Here is a 20,231-nt window from a genome sequence, read left to right as displayed (position 1 = left end):
CACTGTCCCTACAAAACAGCTTGAGAAGTGTGCAAAGGGGCAGACGGCATGGGTTTGGAGTTTTATTTTTTAATTACCCTAAGCAGCATTATTAGTATTTCTCCTTTTGTGAGAGCTAATAATGAGCTGTGCACAGAACCTGCAAGGTGGCCGAAGGTCCCACAGCCTCAGCCTCCAATGAAGTCAATTAAGTTTAAATCTCATACTGAGTGGCTAGTTGATAACAGAATAAATCTACTGTGTTGTCAGCAGGATGAACCAGAAGAGCAGGGCTCCAATGAGAAATTTCTATGCAGTAAATATCACTTAAATTCCTCTCAAAGTTGGAGCCAGTGTCAAAGTCCAAAAAAGCAATATTCCCTGGCTACCACTGTCAGGAGTGTGTGTGTGTGTGTGTGTGTGTGTGTGTGTGTGTGTGTGTACATGAGCAATGTATCATCTGAACACTCAAATTAACGGGGAAGAAAAGATAGCGAGCTAATATAGCCCAGCCGAGAACTCCAGGAGCTGCTTTTAGGACTAGCCTGAGAAATATGAAGAGGGCATGGTCAGTCATCAATGACCTGCGAATGACTGGGTGCTTGGAATTTCCTGGCAGACCTGGCTAGATAAATAATTCCTGCTGTGAAATAAATCCCCCAAATATTTCAGGAAAGCCAGTGCTTTTGCCTCACAGCTAGTCTAGCCTAAAGATTTGAAAGGAAGCATGGCAAATGATTGAAGGAAGAGGATAGAATGGATTTTTTGGGTGACAAGCTCATTTCATACAATTAAGGGAGAAGTGGGGGTAGGGATCACGGAAGGGGGTTATGTTATTTTAAGAGCCCACTGAATGCAGATCTGTAAACAAACAGACAAAAAATCCCTAAAAAAAAACAGAGAAAGGCCAACATGTTTTTATAAGAAAAAAAAAAGACAGAGACAGAGAAGAAAGAAAAAGAGTTGCAACGAAAAAGGAGAAGGGGATAAAAGAAAAAAAAAGTAAGGAAAGAGAAAACAAGAAATAAAGAAAAGAATTGAGAGAAGAAAGGCAGAAAGAAAAATGGAAGGGATGAGAAAATAAAAAGACAAAGAAAGAGAGAAAAAAGATGGAAAAGAAAACAAAGGCTAGGAAAAGATGGCAAGAGAAAGACGTGGAAGGAAATCAAGAAAACAGATTACCTCTGGTGTTTCACAATCTTCTCTCTGGCTGAATAGCAATGCCTGCTTATTGCTATATTTGGAGCCATTTCAGCAAGTACAGGTCTGTAGTATTATTTTCTCCCCTTCAGGGTATTTCATTTTGCTTTCAAAACAGTGACATTTTTGAGTTTTAGGGCTCATGTTTCCCACCCTACCCCCACCCCCAATCCCCAGGTGCTTCAAAGCTAGTCAGCCTCTAATTAAAATTCCTCCCTCTCTCCTCTTATTACTATGGTATGTTTCTCCCAACCTGATGCTTCCAGGAATACAGGAGAAGATTTTCCAAGGGAAAAAAAAGACTAGAAATAGATTTGGATGGTAAAGGCGCTTTGGTCAGTTGCTGCTTAAAGGAAACGAGTCCTTTTTACATCCAACTTATGTGCACACCCACCCACACACACACAGCTTCAGTTTCCCAAAAGGTTCTATTCCTGAAATATTCATCATCAAGCTATTCCTTGGATGGAGAAAAGACGGGTGTGGAATTAGATGGCACAGTGAACCCAGTGCAGAGCTAGTGGCTGTCGAGGGCACATTTTGAGTGTTGGCTAAGTGTTCCTGAAAACATGGATGAGGGAAGTCAATCTTCGGTATAGCTCAGATCAGGAATTGTGGCTCAGGAGCACCTATTTCAAAATTAATTATAGATGAATTAGCATGTCCTCTCAATTAAAGATCTGCGGGAAAGACACTGCAGGGGAAGAGTTTTAGAATACGTCTGATGAAAGTAGAGTTCGTATAATACTTTTAATTGACACATCCTCTCAATATATACACAATTATATAATAATAATAATAATAACTAATTTTTATAGCACTAAAGTTGGGTAAAATTGGCAAAGTACTTTGCATATATTATCTCATTTGACATATACACACATACTTTCAATTCGGACATAGACATATACCTACCCCAACTCTGGTATTTTTGTCTCTGGGCCTGAGGTACCACAGAGATATGTTTTATTAGCCAGCGTTGGAATTTCTGCAGGGTGTTCCATTAGTTCATTTCATCTGAAGGACACTTCCAAGGCTGTGAACTTCCTAAGTCAGCAAATACATGGTTTATGAATACTAGTTTATATGTGTATTGCATATCGTTTTATATATCGAAGTATAAGATATATGTGGTTTGTAAATGTATGTGTATAAACATGCATATTATTTCTTTTAAAACCACCCTATTCCCTACTATGCACCCTGGGAAATCGTATCTGGGAAACCAGAGTTGTACCAAGCTAAATAGCTGATCGTTTTCAGAGTATATTTTAATGTTCTGATTTGGCTCAATTGTTTTATGTTGATTAAGTTCCGATTCAAGCTAATTCATTGGGCGGTCCTATTTGTTTCTTTTGTTATGCTTTTTTTTTCCAGAGAAAAATATTTTGATTCCTTTCTCAAGTTGGTTCCATTTGGCGTTTGGTAAATTAGGGCAGCTCACTTGGGCTTTTAGAAATCACAGCTTCCTCAGGTAATGGACCAGCAGCTGTTTGAGCATTTTTAACCAAATGGGAGGCAGGAATGAATTCTGTTAATTGAGTGTGTCTTACCAAGTCTTAAAAATGGCAGCAAATCTAACAGTGGGCTTCTGTGTGCTCTGTCTGTCTGAAGATTATGGATAGCTAGAAGTCTGAGGGTCGTAGGTCAAATTGGAGACCTTACAAATCCCAGAGAAAATTTCTGTATGGAATGACATATGGCGTGACCTTCATTGCTTAATAGCCAGGAGTGGTTCATGCCTTAGTAGGCAGACTGTGCACAGAAGTCATTGCAGCTAGATTATGTAAAGGAGATGTCAGAAAAGAGCGAGGGGGCTCATTAAGCCAGTTCCTATTCAGGTACAACCCTCTGGTCATTCAAGGTGGGGGGGGGGACTCTCCAGAAATACCACCTCTTCCTTCACAGGTCTTAAACAAGATTTCCCTGACTAGTGCCTTGCCTATGGTTTTCTAAAGAAGAGGGAGCCTGGGAAGGATCCATCTGGGTTTCGTGGAGGGTGAATGATGGGGGCTGTGGGGTAGGGGTAGAGAATGTAGAAGAGATACTGAGCTGAGGATGGAAAGAATGAAGGAAAGAAGGAATAGCAGTGTAGAGAGGAGAACGAAGAAGAAATTAGGGAAACTTGAGGTGTTGAAATAAGAGAGAAAATGAGACTAAGATTGAGAGGCAGAAAAAGGGATGGGAGGGGGAGGTGGGAAGAAAGACTGCAGCCATAAAAATAGGGTGGGTAGTGAAGGTGTAAATACTACTCAAACTTGCCCCTCTTATCGATTGGGCGCTGGCTGTGTATATTCTGTCCACGTCCCTGTTCCACTACAGAAGCTGAGCTGAGACGGGGGAGAATGGCACAAATGCCTCTCCATTATAAATGGGTCAGCAGCAGGAGATTGACTGTAATAGGAAAGACTGCTTTAACCCTCTGCTGGCCAGGGCTCAGCCTGCAGAAGGCTGCTTTAACTCTGCCTCTGCTTAGAACTCCCACCACGGAGCTCACTATGCATGGAGGCTGATATACACATGTATACAAGGCACGTTCGCAGACATATATCCTCATGTGTATATGTGCAAATAAGGTACACACATACATACACATATATCACACCTATCATCCAGGCATGCATACACATATGCACATTACCCCTATACTTACATGCACATATTCATGTACAGTTACAGGTTTGCATGTACACATATTAATATATACTTTTACACCTTTACATAGACATGCTAACATATACTCTACTACTACACCCACACACACAGAGAAAAGGCCACACAGAGATACAACCATATACTACAACCAAACTGTCCATCTGCGCACACAAAATGGAAGCCTCGTGCAAATTTATTCCTGTGTTCCTGCCTCCACAGCCAAAGATGTTGTCTCTAAACCATGCCTTTCCTGGTAGGTCACTTCTACTCTTACATGGATTTCTCCCTTCCGTCCCCAGTATGCCATGCGCCTATTCTATGGTACCATGCAACACACACCATCTATACTACCCAGCACAAGCCACCTTCCTCCCCAACCTTCCCATCTCAATGGGTCAAGGAGATACCATTGACCTTTGGGGCTGCACCGAAAGATGCTCCTCCATCCATCTGGGCATTTTTTCTTAAGCAAGAAAGAAGCTTGTGCTTAGGGGAACAAAGTTGAAGCACCTTCCTGCCTCAGTGTGATCTCAGAGGAGACTGGGAAACATGCTTGGCTTCTACCTCTAACCTTTCAGAGAAGTCTCTGCAAGCTTTTGGGCCTCCTGGGCATCACCTGGAAGTCAAATCACCTTTGTGTCTTGATCTTTTAGGTACAGATACTGTCCTATTTCAGCCCATGTTAAATCCTAGAATACCTTCTCATCACCCAGCACATTCCCTACCATCTCCCCGATGGCCTGTGCTCCAGAAATACAAAAGAATTTGCGTTAGTTTAAGTAAAATATAATTAGAAGAGAAATCTCCCTGGAGAAAGAAAATCGCATATGAATGGTTCTGCCATACTTTACTCTTTTAGGCTGTCTGTACTACTTCGCCCATCTATTGGCATGGATGGATAAGAGTTAGCCATATCACATTTATTGCCATGTTATCCCTGTGAGATAAACCAGAAATTTTTATTATTATCTTCATGTTACAGGTGAGTCAGGAGAGGTGAAATTATTCATACAATCTGGTTTGGAGCTATTGTTCGACTCACTGTGGACACCTGTGTAAATATAAAAGGATTGTAGGACCAGCGAATTGAGAACAGAAGGGACCTTCAAGACCCAGGGGACCCCAATCAAGCATAATGTTGAGTCAGAGGGCCCATTTTTTCCTCCTGTGTAATTATTCAATTAAGAGCTTAGGCTGTTGCATTCCATGTACAATCATTTTAAAAATTATTATTATGCTATGTCATGGAAATGCTTGTCTTATACCATAAATTAAAATTTTAAATTAAAAATGAAAAAAGAAAGAGCAGGTAATATGCAGAGGGGTGTTTGTGTGTGTGTGTGTATATGTGTGTGTCTGTGTGTGTGTGTGAATGCATTCGCCTGTGCACCCACCAGCAAGGTTGGCGGCAGCATCAGAAAAACCTGTGGGATCTTTGATCCATGATTAAGTGCGTCACAAACGAATGCTCACATTGAGTGGGTTTTGTTTGCTGTGTTGGCAAACTGAAAAACACACTGGGCGGGGGGGATCTCTTTCTGCTTTTTATTGCTCTCTACCTCTGCAACCCCACTCATCTGATTCCCCACTTTGCCTATTTCAGAAGTGACTTGGACCAGAAGAAAATGTCCTCTAGGCCCCAATGAATGTGGAGGGAACTGTAAATAAGGAGTCTGCTGAACTCCCTCGATCAGACTCAGCCCAAGCTGAGGCTCACAACCATGAGCCAGGAGGGACGCCATGGGCGCTTCACTGTGGGCATCAGTTCTGTCTACAGAATTTTTTTAAAACAGAAAACAGAGTTTTACTCAATCACATCTTATTTCTTCGCTGTCATAGCCTTTTGGAGAGTTGGGCTCAATGGAGGCCGTATGGCTTGGGTTGAGGGATATAGGTAGAAGCTCTGGGTTCAGCCCCAAATGGGAGGACACAGGTAATGTCCCCTATTCTAATTCTCTTCACCTTGCACTCATTCCTTTTCTTCTCGTCCACTGAGCCTACCCACAATGAGAAGAAAGTGAGCTATTCCTCTGAGGGGAGAAGGAAGGCCAGAGACTGGTGTCCACCACAGTGAGAAAGTCAAAGGTTTCCCAGAATGCTGGTTTCCTTACTAGGGACCCATGTGTTGTAAAGGTACCTAATGTTTCAGGCAGTTATCTGGCCCCTTCAGAAGACTGCCCTGCCCCTTCCTGGATCAACTTTAGGAATTCCAATACAGGTGTCCTCTTCTCTGAAACTCATAGACTTGGAATTGCCTAGGTTTGTTACTAAAAAATAGCATTTAATGAGAGGCATCATGGAGTAGTAGATAGGAAAGCTGGCCTCAGAGCAAAGGAAAATCCAGATTCAAGACCTGCCTCTAACACATACTGTTTGTATTGATACGATATGATAATGAAAAACAACATTGTCACAACTGATCCTCACAAGAGTCCTGAGGAAGTAGTCCAAGTAAACTTATCCCTATTTTACAGATGAGACAACTGAGCCTTACGGGAGTTATCACTCCACATAGGACTTTGTGCCTCTCTTCTGCCAACACAGTTTGTATTTGTGTGTGTGTGTGTGTGTGTGTGTGTGTGTGTGTCTCCTATCTCACACTGGAGTATAAACTCCGAAAAGATAGAGTCCTGTGCCTAGCACAGTGCCCTGCTCATAGGAAGCATTTCACAAATGCTAGTTGAATTAAACTAGTTTCTTTATTTTCAAATGAAGGGGTTGACCTAGGTGACCTCAAGTGGCTGGTGTAAATGTTATTGCCGTTCTAGAGATGAGGAAACTAAGAGAAATAAATGAATTGCTTCAAGTCACACAGTCAATGGGAGAGCCTGGGCTGGAACCCAGGTCCTAAGGAAGCCACAGGCACTTCCACCGATTTGCACCTTCTCCTCCTCACCACCCCCAGCAGCTCAAGGGGTATCTCGGTCCTAATAAGACTGACCGAGACTGACACCAGCCTTTATCATAGTCATGGGTTTCCAAAGTACCCTGGCAGGGCACTGGAATGATCCGAGGTGATGGGGTGGCAATAGCCTCGGGTGCAATTGGGGGGCATTGAATAAAAATAAGGGGGCTGTGGAAGCATAAGGAAAGAAGAAAATTTCAAAAAAAAAACCCCGTTCATACATGTTATATTACATTATTTTCAAAACGAACACACAAAATGCAAACTATAACCAATTAGTGGTCAAGTCCACAGACAGGTCTTAAAAAGCAAGTGTTTGCAGGCAAGAGTGTCTCGAATTTTTGGGAAGTCCAGCATGCATCTGCAGGAATATGTGCGTGTAATGACTTGTTTACTATACTATACAGTTAAATGATGCAGTATAGTATCATCGAAATTTCAATGCAGGAAAACCCCACAAATTTACAATAAATCATTAAATTTAAGATGCATCATTTAAAAAAATAATTTATATTTTTTGAAATGATGCAAATTTCAAAAACCATTAAAGGTTTAAAGAAAGTAGATTGGGGGGGTGCTAAGTATTTTTTTAAAGGGGGCAGTAAATCAAATAAGTTTGGGAACCTCTGTCGTAGACCCTTCACTTTGTACCACTTGGCAGAAGAAAATGTAATTTATAGATATGGGTGAACTCAACATATAATTGTACCGTCCAAAGAAAGACTTCCCTCCGCCCCATGGCAAAGAATATTCCTTCTCTGGCCTGAGGCAGGGGATCCTTTGGGTTCTCACCAGGGAGAGAAAAAGCTCTCCCTTAGTCTTAATTCTTAAGAGTAAGTCTCAGAGATTAACGATCTTTTAGGTCAGAATATTACAGGGCCATCAGTGTGGATTCAACAGTCGCTGAGAATGAAGAGGGAGACAGACATTTGTTGATATCACTGAGCAGCTTTGGCAAATATCTTAGAAATCAACAGATCATATTTTCTTAGTGGGAACCTGAAAAGAAGTTGTTGGGTATAATTTTTCTTGACTAATTAAAGTATTTGTGTTTGCTTTTTAATTGCCCTTTGATATTTGTGAAATTTTATTTTTGGAGGGTGCAAAATGTTTTGTTGAACATTTCTCTGAACTTAGATTTTTTCATTATTTTAAATGTCAGCTTTGACATCTTAGATCTGTCACATCTTGTTTATTATTTTGATTTCCTTTCCTAATATTGCAAAAATACATATTTATTAAACTATGCATTTTTTAATAAAAAAAATAAGTCTCAGAAATAGTCTGTTGATTCTGAGAACTGCTGTTATGATGACATTTTGGAGTCCCCCGTGTGAGGAGAGAGACAGAGACAGAGACAGACACAGACAGAGCCCCCCCCCCCCCCTTCTTTCCTGCTCCCTCTCTGATGGAGGGTTAGGAAGGTTTACACATGGGGAGAGCTCATCACTTGACAGCTCCCCTGAGCTTTCAGGTTCCTACATTAGTCCCCTTTCTGATAGAAAGCGCCCTAGTTTCAGAAAACTAGATGGACATGATGCTTACAGTATGACCTCTTCCAAGTCATTTAAAAATGACTTGGTGATTAAACTGGGTCTCTAAGCTCCCTTCCAATATACAACTGTGTGTAAGGGTAACTACGTCTATGCATGTGTGTTTGGGGTGTGCATGTAACATGTGCTAAGGCTGCATAGCTAGACCCTCAGAGACAGGTCTCAGGAGTCAATCCACAAGCATTTATCCAGCGTCCTTCAGACACTTTCTAGCGGGGTTTCCCTGCCCTAACCAGGAGATGCCTCGGGTTCAGTGCCCAGGAGTCGGAGTGAGGATTGGACACCTATCCTAGCCCCTGAGCCTGACACCAGGGAGACCCCTAGGCTTCTGAAGCCTGTGACACGTCTCAGAGTGAGCCTGAGTGGGTGGGAGGGAGTTGGGGGGGGGGTTGGAGGTGGAGAGTAGTGTTGAAAGAAGGGACCGCATGTGGGGGCGGCGGGTGCATGTGTGAGTGCCTCAGATACGGAGATCATGCGGTGATAACCCCCCTCCCCTCTGAATTGCTGCGCTGCACAGGAAACCTCCAACTCAGAGAAACAGCTGTCAAACTCGGCCCGGAGGGGAGGGTGAACTGCTCTCTCTAACCACACTAAGAGAAGTCGGGAGGAGGGAGGGGAGGAAGGGGACCCACTGAAAAAGGGGCTCGCTGGGCTGGGCTGGGCTGGGAGGAAGGCAGTCAGGGAAGCGCCCTTGGCTCCTCCCTCCCTCCGGCTCTCTGCCCCTCGGTTTCCTCTAACTCACCTTGAAACCTCTTTGGGTTTTTCAGTTAGAGTCTTTAACTTAGGGCTTGGGTCTTTGGGGACCATGAACTCCAAGCCAGGAGAGAATGGGGCTGAGCCCTTTCTGCCTGGAGGCGGGTAATGAAGGGTCTGCTAGTTGTCCTAGAGGTTTGTTGTTTTTTTTTAGAAGATACTCATCTCTTAGAGTTTACTACAGTGAGAACTGCCTGATTAAGAGGTCCTCTTGTCAAGGGGACAGAGTAAGGGAGTTGGGGGTTATCTATCTATCTATCTATCTATCTATCTATCTATCTATCTATCTACTATCTATCATCTAATCTATATATCTATATAAGATTGCCCCAGGCTCCTCCCCTAACCTTTAATCTACTCCATGGATCATTCTGGCAGGTCCTCACCAGGAGAGGCTCCCCTCAGGGCTGAATTCTTATGTCAGAAATGAAAGACTGCTGATTCTTGGAATAACTGTTTTAAAAAAATTTGGAGTCTCCTCCCCCCATGACAACAAAGAGAGAGAGGGACCCCTCCCCCCTCCTCCTTTCTACCCTTTTTCTGTTAGGGTGAGGAGGGGCTCAGCCAGGGAGAGCATACGGCTTGACACTGAACATGTGTCCCTTTACAGGTCTCTGGGGTCTGTCTGAGGCCTGATGGGGAAGGCACATGTTTCATCCTATTACCCCCTACCCCAATTCCCATATTAATGTGTGACTACGGTCACATACATGTGAGTATGCATGTGTATCACAGTATCACTAAAGACGAGAAGCAGTATGAAGACTGGACATGAGGTTGAATGACGTATATGGGGCACACTCAATCAGGGCTTCTGTAAGAATAATTATAGCTAACATAGCAATATAAATATTATATATAAATATAAATAAGCATAGCAAACATAAAGTTTGCAAATCACTTTTCATATTGTCTCATTAAATCTTTACAATAGCCCTATGAAGTGGGTGTAGTAAATAGAGCTCCTGATTTGGAGTCAAAAAAAGCCGAATTCGAATGCTGCCCTGAACTTCTTACTAGCTGTGGGATCCTACTGTCTTAGTCTTAGTTTTGTCATCTGTAAAATGCGGCTGATAGCACCTACCTCCCGGGGTGGTTGCGTGGATCGAGTGAGATAATGTTTGTAAGCTGCTTCGCAAAATGCCAGCCATAGTTATCACCATTATCCATCTAATTGCCTGTGTAACCAAAGGAGGCCTCATACTCAGTTCCCAAAAGCGTAACAGATATTTATCTAAGACCATAAGCTCTGAAGAAGTGCTTTACATACATTTTCTCATTTGAGCCTTCTGGAACCCTATGAAGTAGAGAATACAAGGAGTATTTTGTTGCTGTTCAGCCCTTTCAGCTACTGTCTGACTTGACTCTCCATGACTCTGCATGGGGCTTTCTTGGCAAAGATCCTGGAGCGATTTGCCATTTCCTTCTCCAGCTCGTTTTACAGGTGAAGAAACTGAGGCAAACAGGATGAAGTGACTTGCCCAGGGTCACACAGCTAGTAGGTGTCTGAGGCCAGATTTGAACAAAGGTTTCTTCTGACTCCATGTCGGACATCCTTTCTGCCATACCACACAGCAACAGTCTCGTTCATCAGCTTTAGACTCATAGATTCAGAGATTAAAGGTCATTTAGTTCAACCTTTTCATTTTACAGGTGAGTAAACTGAGGCCCTCAGAGGTGAAGAGACATGTCTGATGCCATATGGGTAATAAGTGGCAAAACTGGGATTTAAATCCAGTAGAATGTTCTTCTCACTACCCCATGTTCCCTCCCTGAAAAGCACAATGCTGGCAGAAAGTATGGTCAGAATCTTACCTACTACTAAATTCCACTTGGGGAAGGCAAATTCTCAGCCTACTTGAGGGATATCTTTCTAGCATGTCACTTATTTTAGATGGTCAGTCAATCAAGATCAACATTTATTAAGTGCCTACTATGTACGCGGCACTAAGTGCTGGAGATAAAAAAGTGACAAAGAAAACAAAAAACCCAGCCCCTGCTCTTAAGAAACTTACACTAATGGACAGAAAATTATTTTCTCTGTCTAACACAAATCTTACTTCCTGTAATGAAATGTATTTGTAACTGAATGTGAGGGAGAATTTTATGTATGTGTAAAATTGAATGTAAGGGAGAATTTTCCAGGCTATACAGGGTGTCCCAAAAGCCTTGGTACAGTTTTTAAAACATACTAAGGCTTTTGGAACATCCTCTCTATTTCCATATGTGTCCCAGAATTGGCATTTTGGGAGGAGCCTGGGCAGGGAAGAGGAAGGATTGTTCATCCTGGGTCCATCTGGGCTGATAGGGACCTCTGAGTAAACACCACCCCCCATTCCCCAACTCCTTCTCAGGCAACTATGTGCTTCAAATTCCCAAAGCTACTGCCTCCTGCCCAAGGGCACCAGATTTCCTGTTTACTGGGCGAGTAGCTTCATCATCTGTTGTGTGTAGGAACCCAGAGGAATCCTAGAGTCCAGATCAGAGGGGTGTGGTATGGAAGCTGCCTTTCTTTTGTGTCATTGAGGAGGGACCAAGATTGACTTCAGGGCATTTTTACGTGTTGTGGGTGTTAGACTTAGGGTTGAGGCAGAGAGCAAAGAAGGCTTCCTCCAGCTGTGTTGGTCTGTTGTATTTCTTTGTAATGGAAGGGATACTGGGCTTAGAACCAAGAGACCTGCATTCAAATCCCAGCTTCAGATGATTCATAACTAGCTAGTTAGACAGACAGACAGATAGACTGACAGACAGACAGACAAACAGACAGATAATAGATAGATAGGCAGATAGCTAGGCAGATAGATGGGATGGATGGATGGATAGATAGATAGATAGATAGGTGGACAGACAGGTAGATAGATAGAGTTAGGTAGGTAAATAGACAGATGGACAGAGAGATTGATAGATAAACTGATGGATGGATGGATAGATGATTGATGGATAAGATTAAATGGATAGATAAGACAGATAATAAATAGAACATTTATTAAGTGATGTCAGTCACTGCGCTAAACTCTGGGGTTACAAATATAATTAAGACAGTTCCTGCTCACAAGGAGCATACGTTATAATGGAGACAACCTAAATGTCTCTGACTAGTTAGAGCTTCATTTTCAGGAAAATGGGGATGATAATATTTAAAGTGCCATGAATATTTATTTTTATGTCTTGGCTTGAGAATTTTTATGGTTCCTTGAATAGAATATGTGATCACTATTTGTTAGACGAATAATGCGGATTTTTCAAATCTAGTAGCCCTTGACACCCTAAATTCAATAATAAGAACAGTGTCCATCAGATTTGATGTTTCAGTTGTGTCCAACTCTTTGTGACCTCATTTGAGGTTTTCTTGGTGAAGATGCTGGAGTGGTTTGCCATTTCTTTCTCCAGCTCATTTTACAGATGAAGAAACTGAGGCAAACAGGGTTAAGTGACTAGCCCAGGGTCACACAGCTAATAAGTGTCTGAGGCTCAATTTGAACTCAAATCTTCTTGACACAGGCCCAGCATTCTATCTACTGAGCCATCTAGCCGCCTTGTATATTTCAGAAGGGGGATATCATTATTTAATAATAAAAGAGGTCAGCTTTGAGTGTCAGTAGCACAGATGAATTGTGTTATCACATATTGTCTGTATCGAATGTGAAGTGTGTACATTTTATGTTTGGTCTTTGGAAATTAAAAGTATAATAACTATTAAAAATTTAAGTAATAATATGATATAATTTATCAGTCTTGCTAGTTACATAAGATTTTTCACATTACATAGTCCTTTCCTAACAATAATCCTATGAGATAGCATATGTCCATTCTGTTTTACAGATGAAGAAACTAAAGTTCAGAGAGGCTCAGTGACTTCCTTGGGGTCATGTGAATAGCAAGGAGCAGAACTAGGAACCTCCTGACTCCCCCAGTCCAGTGTTCTTCCTCCTTCTGGCTGCCATGCTACCTCTCTGTTTAAACAACAAGAAAACATAATTCCATTGTAATAGGAATACAAAACAAGAGGTGTCACAAGACTAGATTGCTAAATGCTTTGACCTCAGGGGAGGATGAGTTGGCTGTGAGCTGGATCACAACAATAAGGAAAGGAGTAGATAGATGGTGGGTGGCCAGGTGGCCAGAGCAGGTGGTAACCTAGAGATCTCCCTTGGCTGTTGTGAACTCTGATTCCAGATGACTCCTGTGAAAAAACTTTGAATATCCCAGGCTGTGCAGGTGTTATCTATTAGTCAATGGGCAGGGATTGGGTCATATTATTTTTGTATCTGTCCTAGCTCAGGACACGTAGAGGTGGTCCTTGGTGAATGTACAGGTGATGCAATTCTTAGTTAAGTATCGAGGAGATTCCTTGACAACCCCCAGAAGGACAGGAAGATATGGGGCTGCACTGGGGGAAAAGACCATCTTTTCTGGGCTTAGATGCCCAGGATGAAATGGGAACCTCCAAGGTATCCATTCCTACACTTTGTACAACAACAAATTTAGGATATGATGCCTCATTTCCTCTGTTTGTCCATACCGACTTAGATAGTGAACAAACTTGTGTGATCTTGGGATGCAGTGAGAGAGGTATGGCTTCCGGGAAAAGGGAGGTGACAGTTTTGCTTGGCACAGTGCCTGGCGCATAGTAGGAGTTTAATAAATGCTTATTGATGATTGATTGTTTGATTTGCTGTAGTCTGCCCTGGTCAGACCACAGCTGGAGATCTATGTTCAGTGTGGGGAGACACATTTTAGAAAGGATCTGGATAAGCTGGAGCAAATCCTCCTAAGGAAAACTAGGCTGATGCATCGCTTTGAATTCATGCCATATGGGAGTAGGTCGAAAGAACTGGGACATCAACATGTCTGTGGAATTTTCCTGAGAGCTGGGACATCTTGTTCTCCCCCACAGTGCCCACACATGTTGGCCATTTGTTTAAATGCATTAGCAACCTGGGCCCTGTCTGGTTCTTCCTGGGACTTCTTCCTTGTCTCATCTCTGCCTCATGGAACTTCTCTTCCTTCAAGACACAGCCAGAGCCCCCTCTTCTAAGGAAACCTTTCCTGATCCCCACCCCCTTCCTCCACCAATGCTAGTCCCCTCCCTCCCAAACTACCTTGTTGTTGTTTTAGCTAGTTGTTTTCAGTTGCGTCTGACTCTTTGTGACCCCTTTTGGGGGTTTTCTTGGCAGAGATACTGGAGGGGTTTGCCATTTCCTTCTCTAGCTCATCCTACAGATGGGGAAACTAAGGCAAACAGGGTTAAGTGACTTGCCCAAAGTCACATGTCTAGTATTTTTGCCATATTATCCTCAGGTCTTCCTGACTCCAGGCCCAGTGCTCTATCCACTGCGCCACCTAGCTGCCCTGCCTTTCATTTAACTCCCTGTTTTATGTCAGTGTTTGCTGTATTTCTGAACTTACTCTGCACATAGTTATGTATGTATGTGTTGTCTCCTGAAGTCAAATGGAAGTTACTTGAGAGAGGAAATGCTTTGTTATTGTATCTCCAGGGCCTATCACAGGGCCAGGCACATAGATAAGTGCTCTTTGATTGATCCATGACCCTGGACACCATGGACAGCTAGATGTAGGATCTCACCCAACCTGAGTGCCAGGGAGATGTGCTGCTTCCTCTAAAGCCTGAGTGATGGGGTTAATCTCTACTCTCTGACTGAAATGCATGTGACATACTTGTTGTCGGTCATAAAATTATATCATCCCTTACAAAAAATTCCACCCTATGACTTCTCTCTCCAGAAGCCCCCAATTCTCCCCAGGTCCCCACCCTGCTGACTGCGCAGAGTGGGAAGAAATATTCCTTTTTATTTGTTCTGGATTTACAGCTCCATAATTTCACTGTTCTCATTTTATGGGATGGGCTAAGAAGGAACAGCCGAGCAGTTTTCAAGACCTTTCAGACTCAACAACAACTCACTATATTGTCTCCAAATCCTTCGGTCTGGGCTTACAAGAAAAGAAAAAAAAAGAAACATTCTCATTTTGGTGTCTTTCATCATGAGAAAATCTGAGAGGCAGGCTTTCATTGCTCCCCCCTAAACCATGTCCCTTTTGGCTGTCTTCAGGGTGGCAGGTGAGGCAGCACAGAGGATTCTAATAGCCAGCATTTATGTAGCACTCTGAGGTTTGCCAAGCGCTTCACAAATATTATCTCCTTTGATCCTGGCAGGTCCTGATTTTACAGACGAGGACAATGAGGCCCAGGGTCACCCAGCTAATAGTGTCCAAGAGACTTTGAGCTCAGCTCAAAGTTAAGGTTAAGAGACTTGCCCAGGGTCATCCAGCTAATGAGTGTCCAGGGTTGGCTTTGAACTTTGTTCTTCCTGATGCCAGAGCCAGCGCTCTTAAAATCAGAAAGACTTGACTTCCAATCCAGCCTTGCACAAACTCACTGATTACTGAACCTCGTCTGTAAAATGGGATAATAATAATGATAGCACCCACCTCCCAGGGTTGTTGAGAGGATCAAACAAGAAAATATGTGTAAAGCGCTTTGCCAACCTTGAAGCGCTAAATGGATGTTAACCATTATCGTGAAGAGGAGACCAGATAGCTAAGACACTAGGGGAAAATGGTCTTGGGCCGGCAGTGAAGTGTGGAAAACTGGACCTGTCTATATTCAGAGGGTCTGAATTCTACTTCCTAGCTGCGATACCTGGGGCGAGGCTTCTTACCTCTCCAGGCCTCACTTATCTCACCTGAAAAGCGGGAATACTTGTTCTGGTACTACCTGCCCCCATCCCCACCCCCAGGTTGTTGTGAGGAAGATGCTCGGCAATGATACAACATCGAGGGTCGTTGCGGTGATCGTCTGGTGGGGACTAAGCAAATGATCCTTTGGGCCAGGTGGAGGGAGCCTGAGCTCTCCTGCTTGGCCTGCTCTGCTGCCCTCCCGAAAGCTACACCCCTTCTTTGTAGTGTATTCAACGGTGAGATAAGAAAAGTCAGATCACAGGCTTTAGAGCTTGGAGGGAGCTTCGAGAACATCATCTTGTCTTTCTTTCTCCCTCTCTCTCCCTCCCTCTGCAGGAGGACAGAAGTTCCCATTTATCAGCAAGGCCAGAATGAACTGAATGTGAGGGGTGCTGGGCAAGCCCTTGTCCCTGAAGGAGCAGAAAGAGCTGGGAGGGTTCTTAGCCCTCTGGAAAACAGGGAGCCTGGGGCCCAGAGAGGCAGGTGATTAACCCGAGAGGTAAAGCTGAGCCTGGAAGCCAAATGTCCTGCTTTTCAGTCCGATGCTCTTTTTGTTAGGCCACGCAGGACATGGGTCTGTATCCCTGTATTCTGCAAGAGCAATTCCCGGTCTTTCAGTCAGATCCTAGCCCTGCTGATGGATGGAGGACTCCTGTACTTTTGTCAAAGTATGAGGAGAGGAAGAAAAAGAAAGAAAGAAAGAAGAAGAAGAAGGAGTAGGAGGAGAGAGAGAGAGAGAGAGAGAGAGAGAGAGAGAGAGAGGGAGAGAAGGAAGGAAGGAAGGAAGGAAGGAAGAGAAAGGAAGAAAGAAAGAGAAAGGAAGAAAAAGAAAGAGAGAAGAGGGAAAGGAATGAGAGAGTGAGAGAGAACAAAAGAAGAAAGGAAGGGATAATATTTTCCTTTTGTATACTGCTTATAGGCTACAGAGTATTTACACATACAAAGACCTAGTTGCTCCTCAGCTCTGCAGGGGAGGTGAGGGGAGGAAGAGAGGAGGAGAAGGAGGAGGAGGTTGGGGGGGGTGGAAAGAGGGGTGGGAAGAGAAGAGAGACAAAAGGGAGATAGAGGGGGAGGAGGGGAGACAGAAGAGATGGGAGGGAGGTGATAGAGGAAGGTGACTCAGCCTCCTCTCCCGTCTCCACTTTTGTGCCAGGGAATGAAAACTGAAGTGGGTTCTGGGGGGCTAGGCAGAGTGCAGGCAGGACAGAGTGCTCAGCCATGGTTCATCAAACTCCACAAAGTGGTCAGTCCCCGCACTGCCCTAATTCATCTTCTTGCAGCCCCGAGGCAGAGGCACCGCGGAGATGGGGAATTGCACCTGCACCTGCAGGTGTACCCGCGTCCACTAGGGGGAGCCAGCACCTTGTCTAGATTCACAGCAGGCAGGGCCCACCTGCTCCAAGCCAGGAGACAGAGCCAGCAACTTAAAATATGGAGAAGAAAGATACCAAGATGATTGGGCCTTGGAGGAAGAAGACCAAAACAGAAAAATCAACAGCTAAAATTCTTCTGGGATGCAGGGCAGAGAGGAAACCAAACCAAACCAAAACAAAATCTATGATCCAGAACGAAGCCCAGTGATTGTAGTCCGAGGCAACACTGCAGACTAGGTGCGTGGTCTAAGAACCATTTGCTAAGGCTGGGCCCTGCCAATTACTGCCTTGTGGCTTTTGGCAGATTGCTCCACTCGTCTCTGGGCTTCGGCTTCTTCAAAATCTTTTCTGTCTTTGAAGCTGTTATCACCTGTTATGTCAAGTCTTCCCCAATTTCTTTCCTCTTTCCCAACTGTTAATATTCTTTCTCTTTTCCAATATGCTCAAATCACTTTGTTTATACCTCTCCTTCTATTCCTCCTTATATTTTAATTTACTTACGTGTCCTATGCATTCAAACCACCTCTCCAGGGCAGAATATAAACTTGAGGAGAGGGATTATGCCATTTAAAAAAATGTCTTTATTCTGCTATCTCACACAGTCCCTTGAATGTAATAGACACTTAATTCAAAATATGGTTTGGTTTCTTTATCTGAGCCTGAGTTCCCCTATGTCACCCTGGCTAGGACACCAGTTGCTCATGGGCCTGATCCTACTTCTCATTGGGACAAAAGCACTGACCTGCTTCATTCAAACCTGGGCCAGTTTGCCCCCTCTCTAGGCAGCCTGGTGGCCCCTCCTACTCCTGTGGGCTTACTGTATTAGTACCAATTTAGTGTGGATACCAGATTGGCTTTGAGCTTACTACAGCTCGGAACTCCCAAACCTACGCAATCCCCTAGCTCCAGCCTCCCTAGTAGCAGGGATTACAAGCAAGCTCCACCATGCCTACTTTAAATGAGGGGAGGGGACCTTTAGGATCCTTCTACCTAAATTCTATAATCTTTAGTTAGATGGTATAGATAGGGAGAGCTGAGCTCAAATCTGGCCTCACTGACCTAGGTCTTCTGGAATACGTAGAACTATAAATCATGGCTCCTTGCCCTCATGGAGCTTATAATCTAATGGTGGTGGTAGTGGGAGGCAGGCATAGGAGACAATTTGCACATGAAGACTACTTAGAGAAAAACAAAACCCTAACTTGCCTGCTCAACTGTAGGAGTGCCATAAAAGTTCAGGAAAGAGGTCAGGACTGGAATTATGGGAGGCTTTATGTGAGACTTTGAGTCAAGTCTTAATACAGAAAAGAACTTTATTATTATCATCATCATTACCGCTAACGATAATAATTACTGGCAATTCTTTTCTTTCTTTTTGGAGGGGGGGAAGGCAGGGAAATTGGGGTTAAGTCACACAGCTAAGTAAGTGTATCAACTGTCTGAGGCCGGATTTGAACTCAGGTCCTCCCGACTCCAGGGCCGGTGCTCTACTCACTGCACCACCTAGCTCCCCCAATTACTGGCATTTCTATAGCGCCTTATGGCTACAAAGCAACATAGATAGATAGAGCTATGGGCTTTGAGTCATGAAGACCTGGATTCAGATCCTGCCTCGGACACTTAGTAGCCATGTGACCCTGGGCAAGCCTCAGTTTCCCCATATGTAATACGAGGGAATTGATGACCTTTAAGTTTCCTTTCAACTCTAAATCTAGATCCTATCATCCACACAGCCGCTTTGTGACGTGGGTATTTCACTATTAAACCTACTATCTTACAGATAGGGAACCTGAGACTTGGAGATGTAGATGGCCTTGGCCATGGTCACAAGGCTAGCTAGTTTTAGTCTATGAACTTCCCATATTCCTTTTTGTATTAATGTTGTGTGTTTATATCTTCTCTTCTGCGAGACTGTGAGATCACTTCTGTAAGGGCTGTTCAACCTCATTTTTATTGAAATAATAGACCATATATTTTGATTTGCCATTTTAGTTGAGAGCTCTGCAATAGCTCGGCTTCATTCACTAAAGCGTTTATGTACATTTCTATGCTTGTAGGCAGGCCGCATAAATCACACTGCGGGGCCACCGCATTTTGGACAGCCCTGACTTGCATCTTATTTCACCAAGTGCCTTGAAGGAAGAGAAGGAATTCTTATGCATGAATGAATATGAATGAATGAATGAAAGTTATTAAATGCTTTCATTTCGATAAGCTCTGAGATTGAAATAGAAAAGTAAGATGGTCCCTGCTCTCAAGGAAATTCCATTCCATACGGGAAACAACACATATGGGAGGGTCCCAAGATCAGCAGATTGCAGCAGTCTCTTCAACAACTTCCTTTCCACTGATAGCGATATAGGTTTCAGATGCTAAATCAAAAATACACTTCCGTGCCCCCCCCCCACCTTGTATCATGCTTTACATACAGCAGATGACTAATAAGTGTTTCTGCATGAATGAACTCTCAGTTGGACAACATATGCATACCACTGTTGCATTTAGCAAACTCCTTAAGACTCAGCAGGTGTACAATACAAACTCCTTGATGGATACTGACCGTGCCAGTTAAACAGGGTGAAGCAGTAGGTGGAACATTGACCTTGGCATTAGACTGCCTGGGGACCTGGATTCAAATCCTAACCTGTTATTTTCTTTTCATATGATATTGGGTTGCCATGAAGAAAATGCTTGGTAAAACCTTATAAGGAAACTTAAAGAGTTGTGAGCTATTGTCATAGATAGGAGTTTACTGCCTTTATCCTGACTTGGGGTGGAGGATGGACTGGGGTGGGAGGGGCCCTCCTAGATAAACAGAGGGAGGCTTCCAGAAAGCTGAGGGGCTCTCTTCTCATGAAACTATTTTGCCTCGAAACCAGTTCAGAATAAGCCTGTGGGTGAAGCGGGAGGAGGTCAGTGAGTCTAACTTCATCATATTACACATGAGCACAGAGTTTGAATCTCCCCGTCTCTTATGACACAATTCTTTCCCATAGGGGCCCAAGGTTTTGGACTGACCGACCCAAGACTGTGCTATCTTCTAGATGGCATCCTCTTCATCTATGGAGTCATCGTCACAGCCCTGTTCCTGAGAGCGAAGGTTGGTCTCTTTTT

At 43.6% G+C, this 20,231-nt stretch overlaps 1 protein-coding gene across 2 annotated transcripts in view; it reads left to right on the top strand.

Moving 5' to 3' along the window:
• CD247 (CD247 molecule) overlaps window positions 1–20,231 on the top strand; it is a 99,735-nt gene that overhangs the window by 59,441 nt on the left and 20,063 nt on the right. The window contains exons 1-2 of one of the 2 annotated variants that reach the window (XM_036756383.1): window positions 19,650–19,811; window positions 20,114–20,217. In XM_036756383.1, coding sequence (XP_036612278.1) covers window positions 19,796–19,811; window positions 20,114–20,217 — 120 coding nt within the window. In that variant the 5' untranslated portion in view covers window positions 19,650–19,795. Of the gene's footprint in view, window positions 1–19,649; window positions 19,812–20,113; window positions 20,218–20,231 lie in introns of those variants that run through there. The other variant, XM_036756382.1, reaches the window with a different exon arrangement.

Source organism: Trichosurus vulpecula, chromosome 4 (genome assembly GCF_011100635.1).
Source record: "Trichosurus vulpecula isolate mTriVul1 chromosome 4, mTriVul1.pri, whole genome shotgun sequence".
NCBI lineage: Eukaryota > Metazoa > Chordata > Mammalia > Diprotodontia > Phalangeridae > Trichosurus > Trichosurus vulpecula.
The sequence above is the reverse complement of the archived record's forward strand: the minus strand, read 5'-3'. Positions and strand labels throughout refer to the sequence as shown.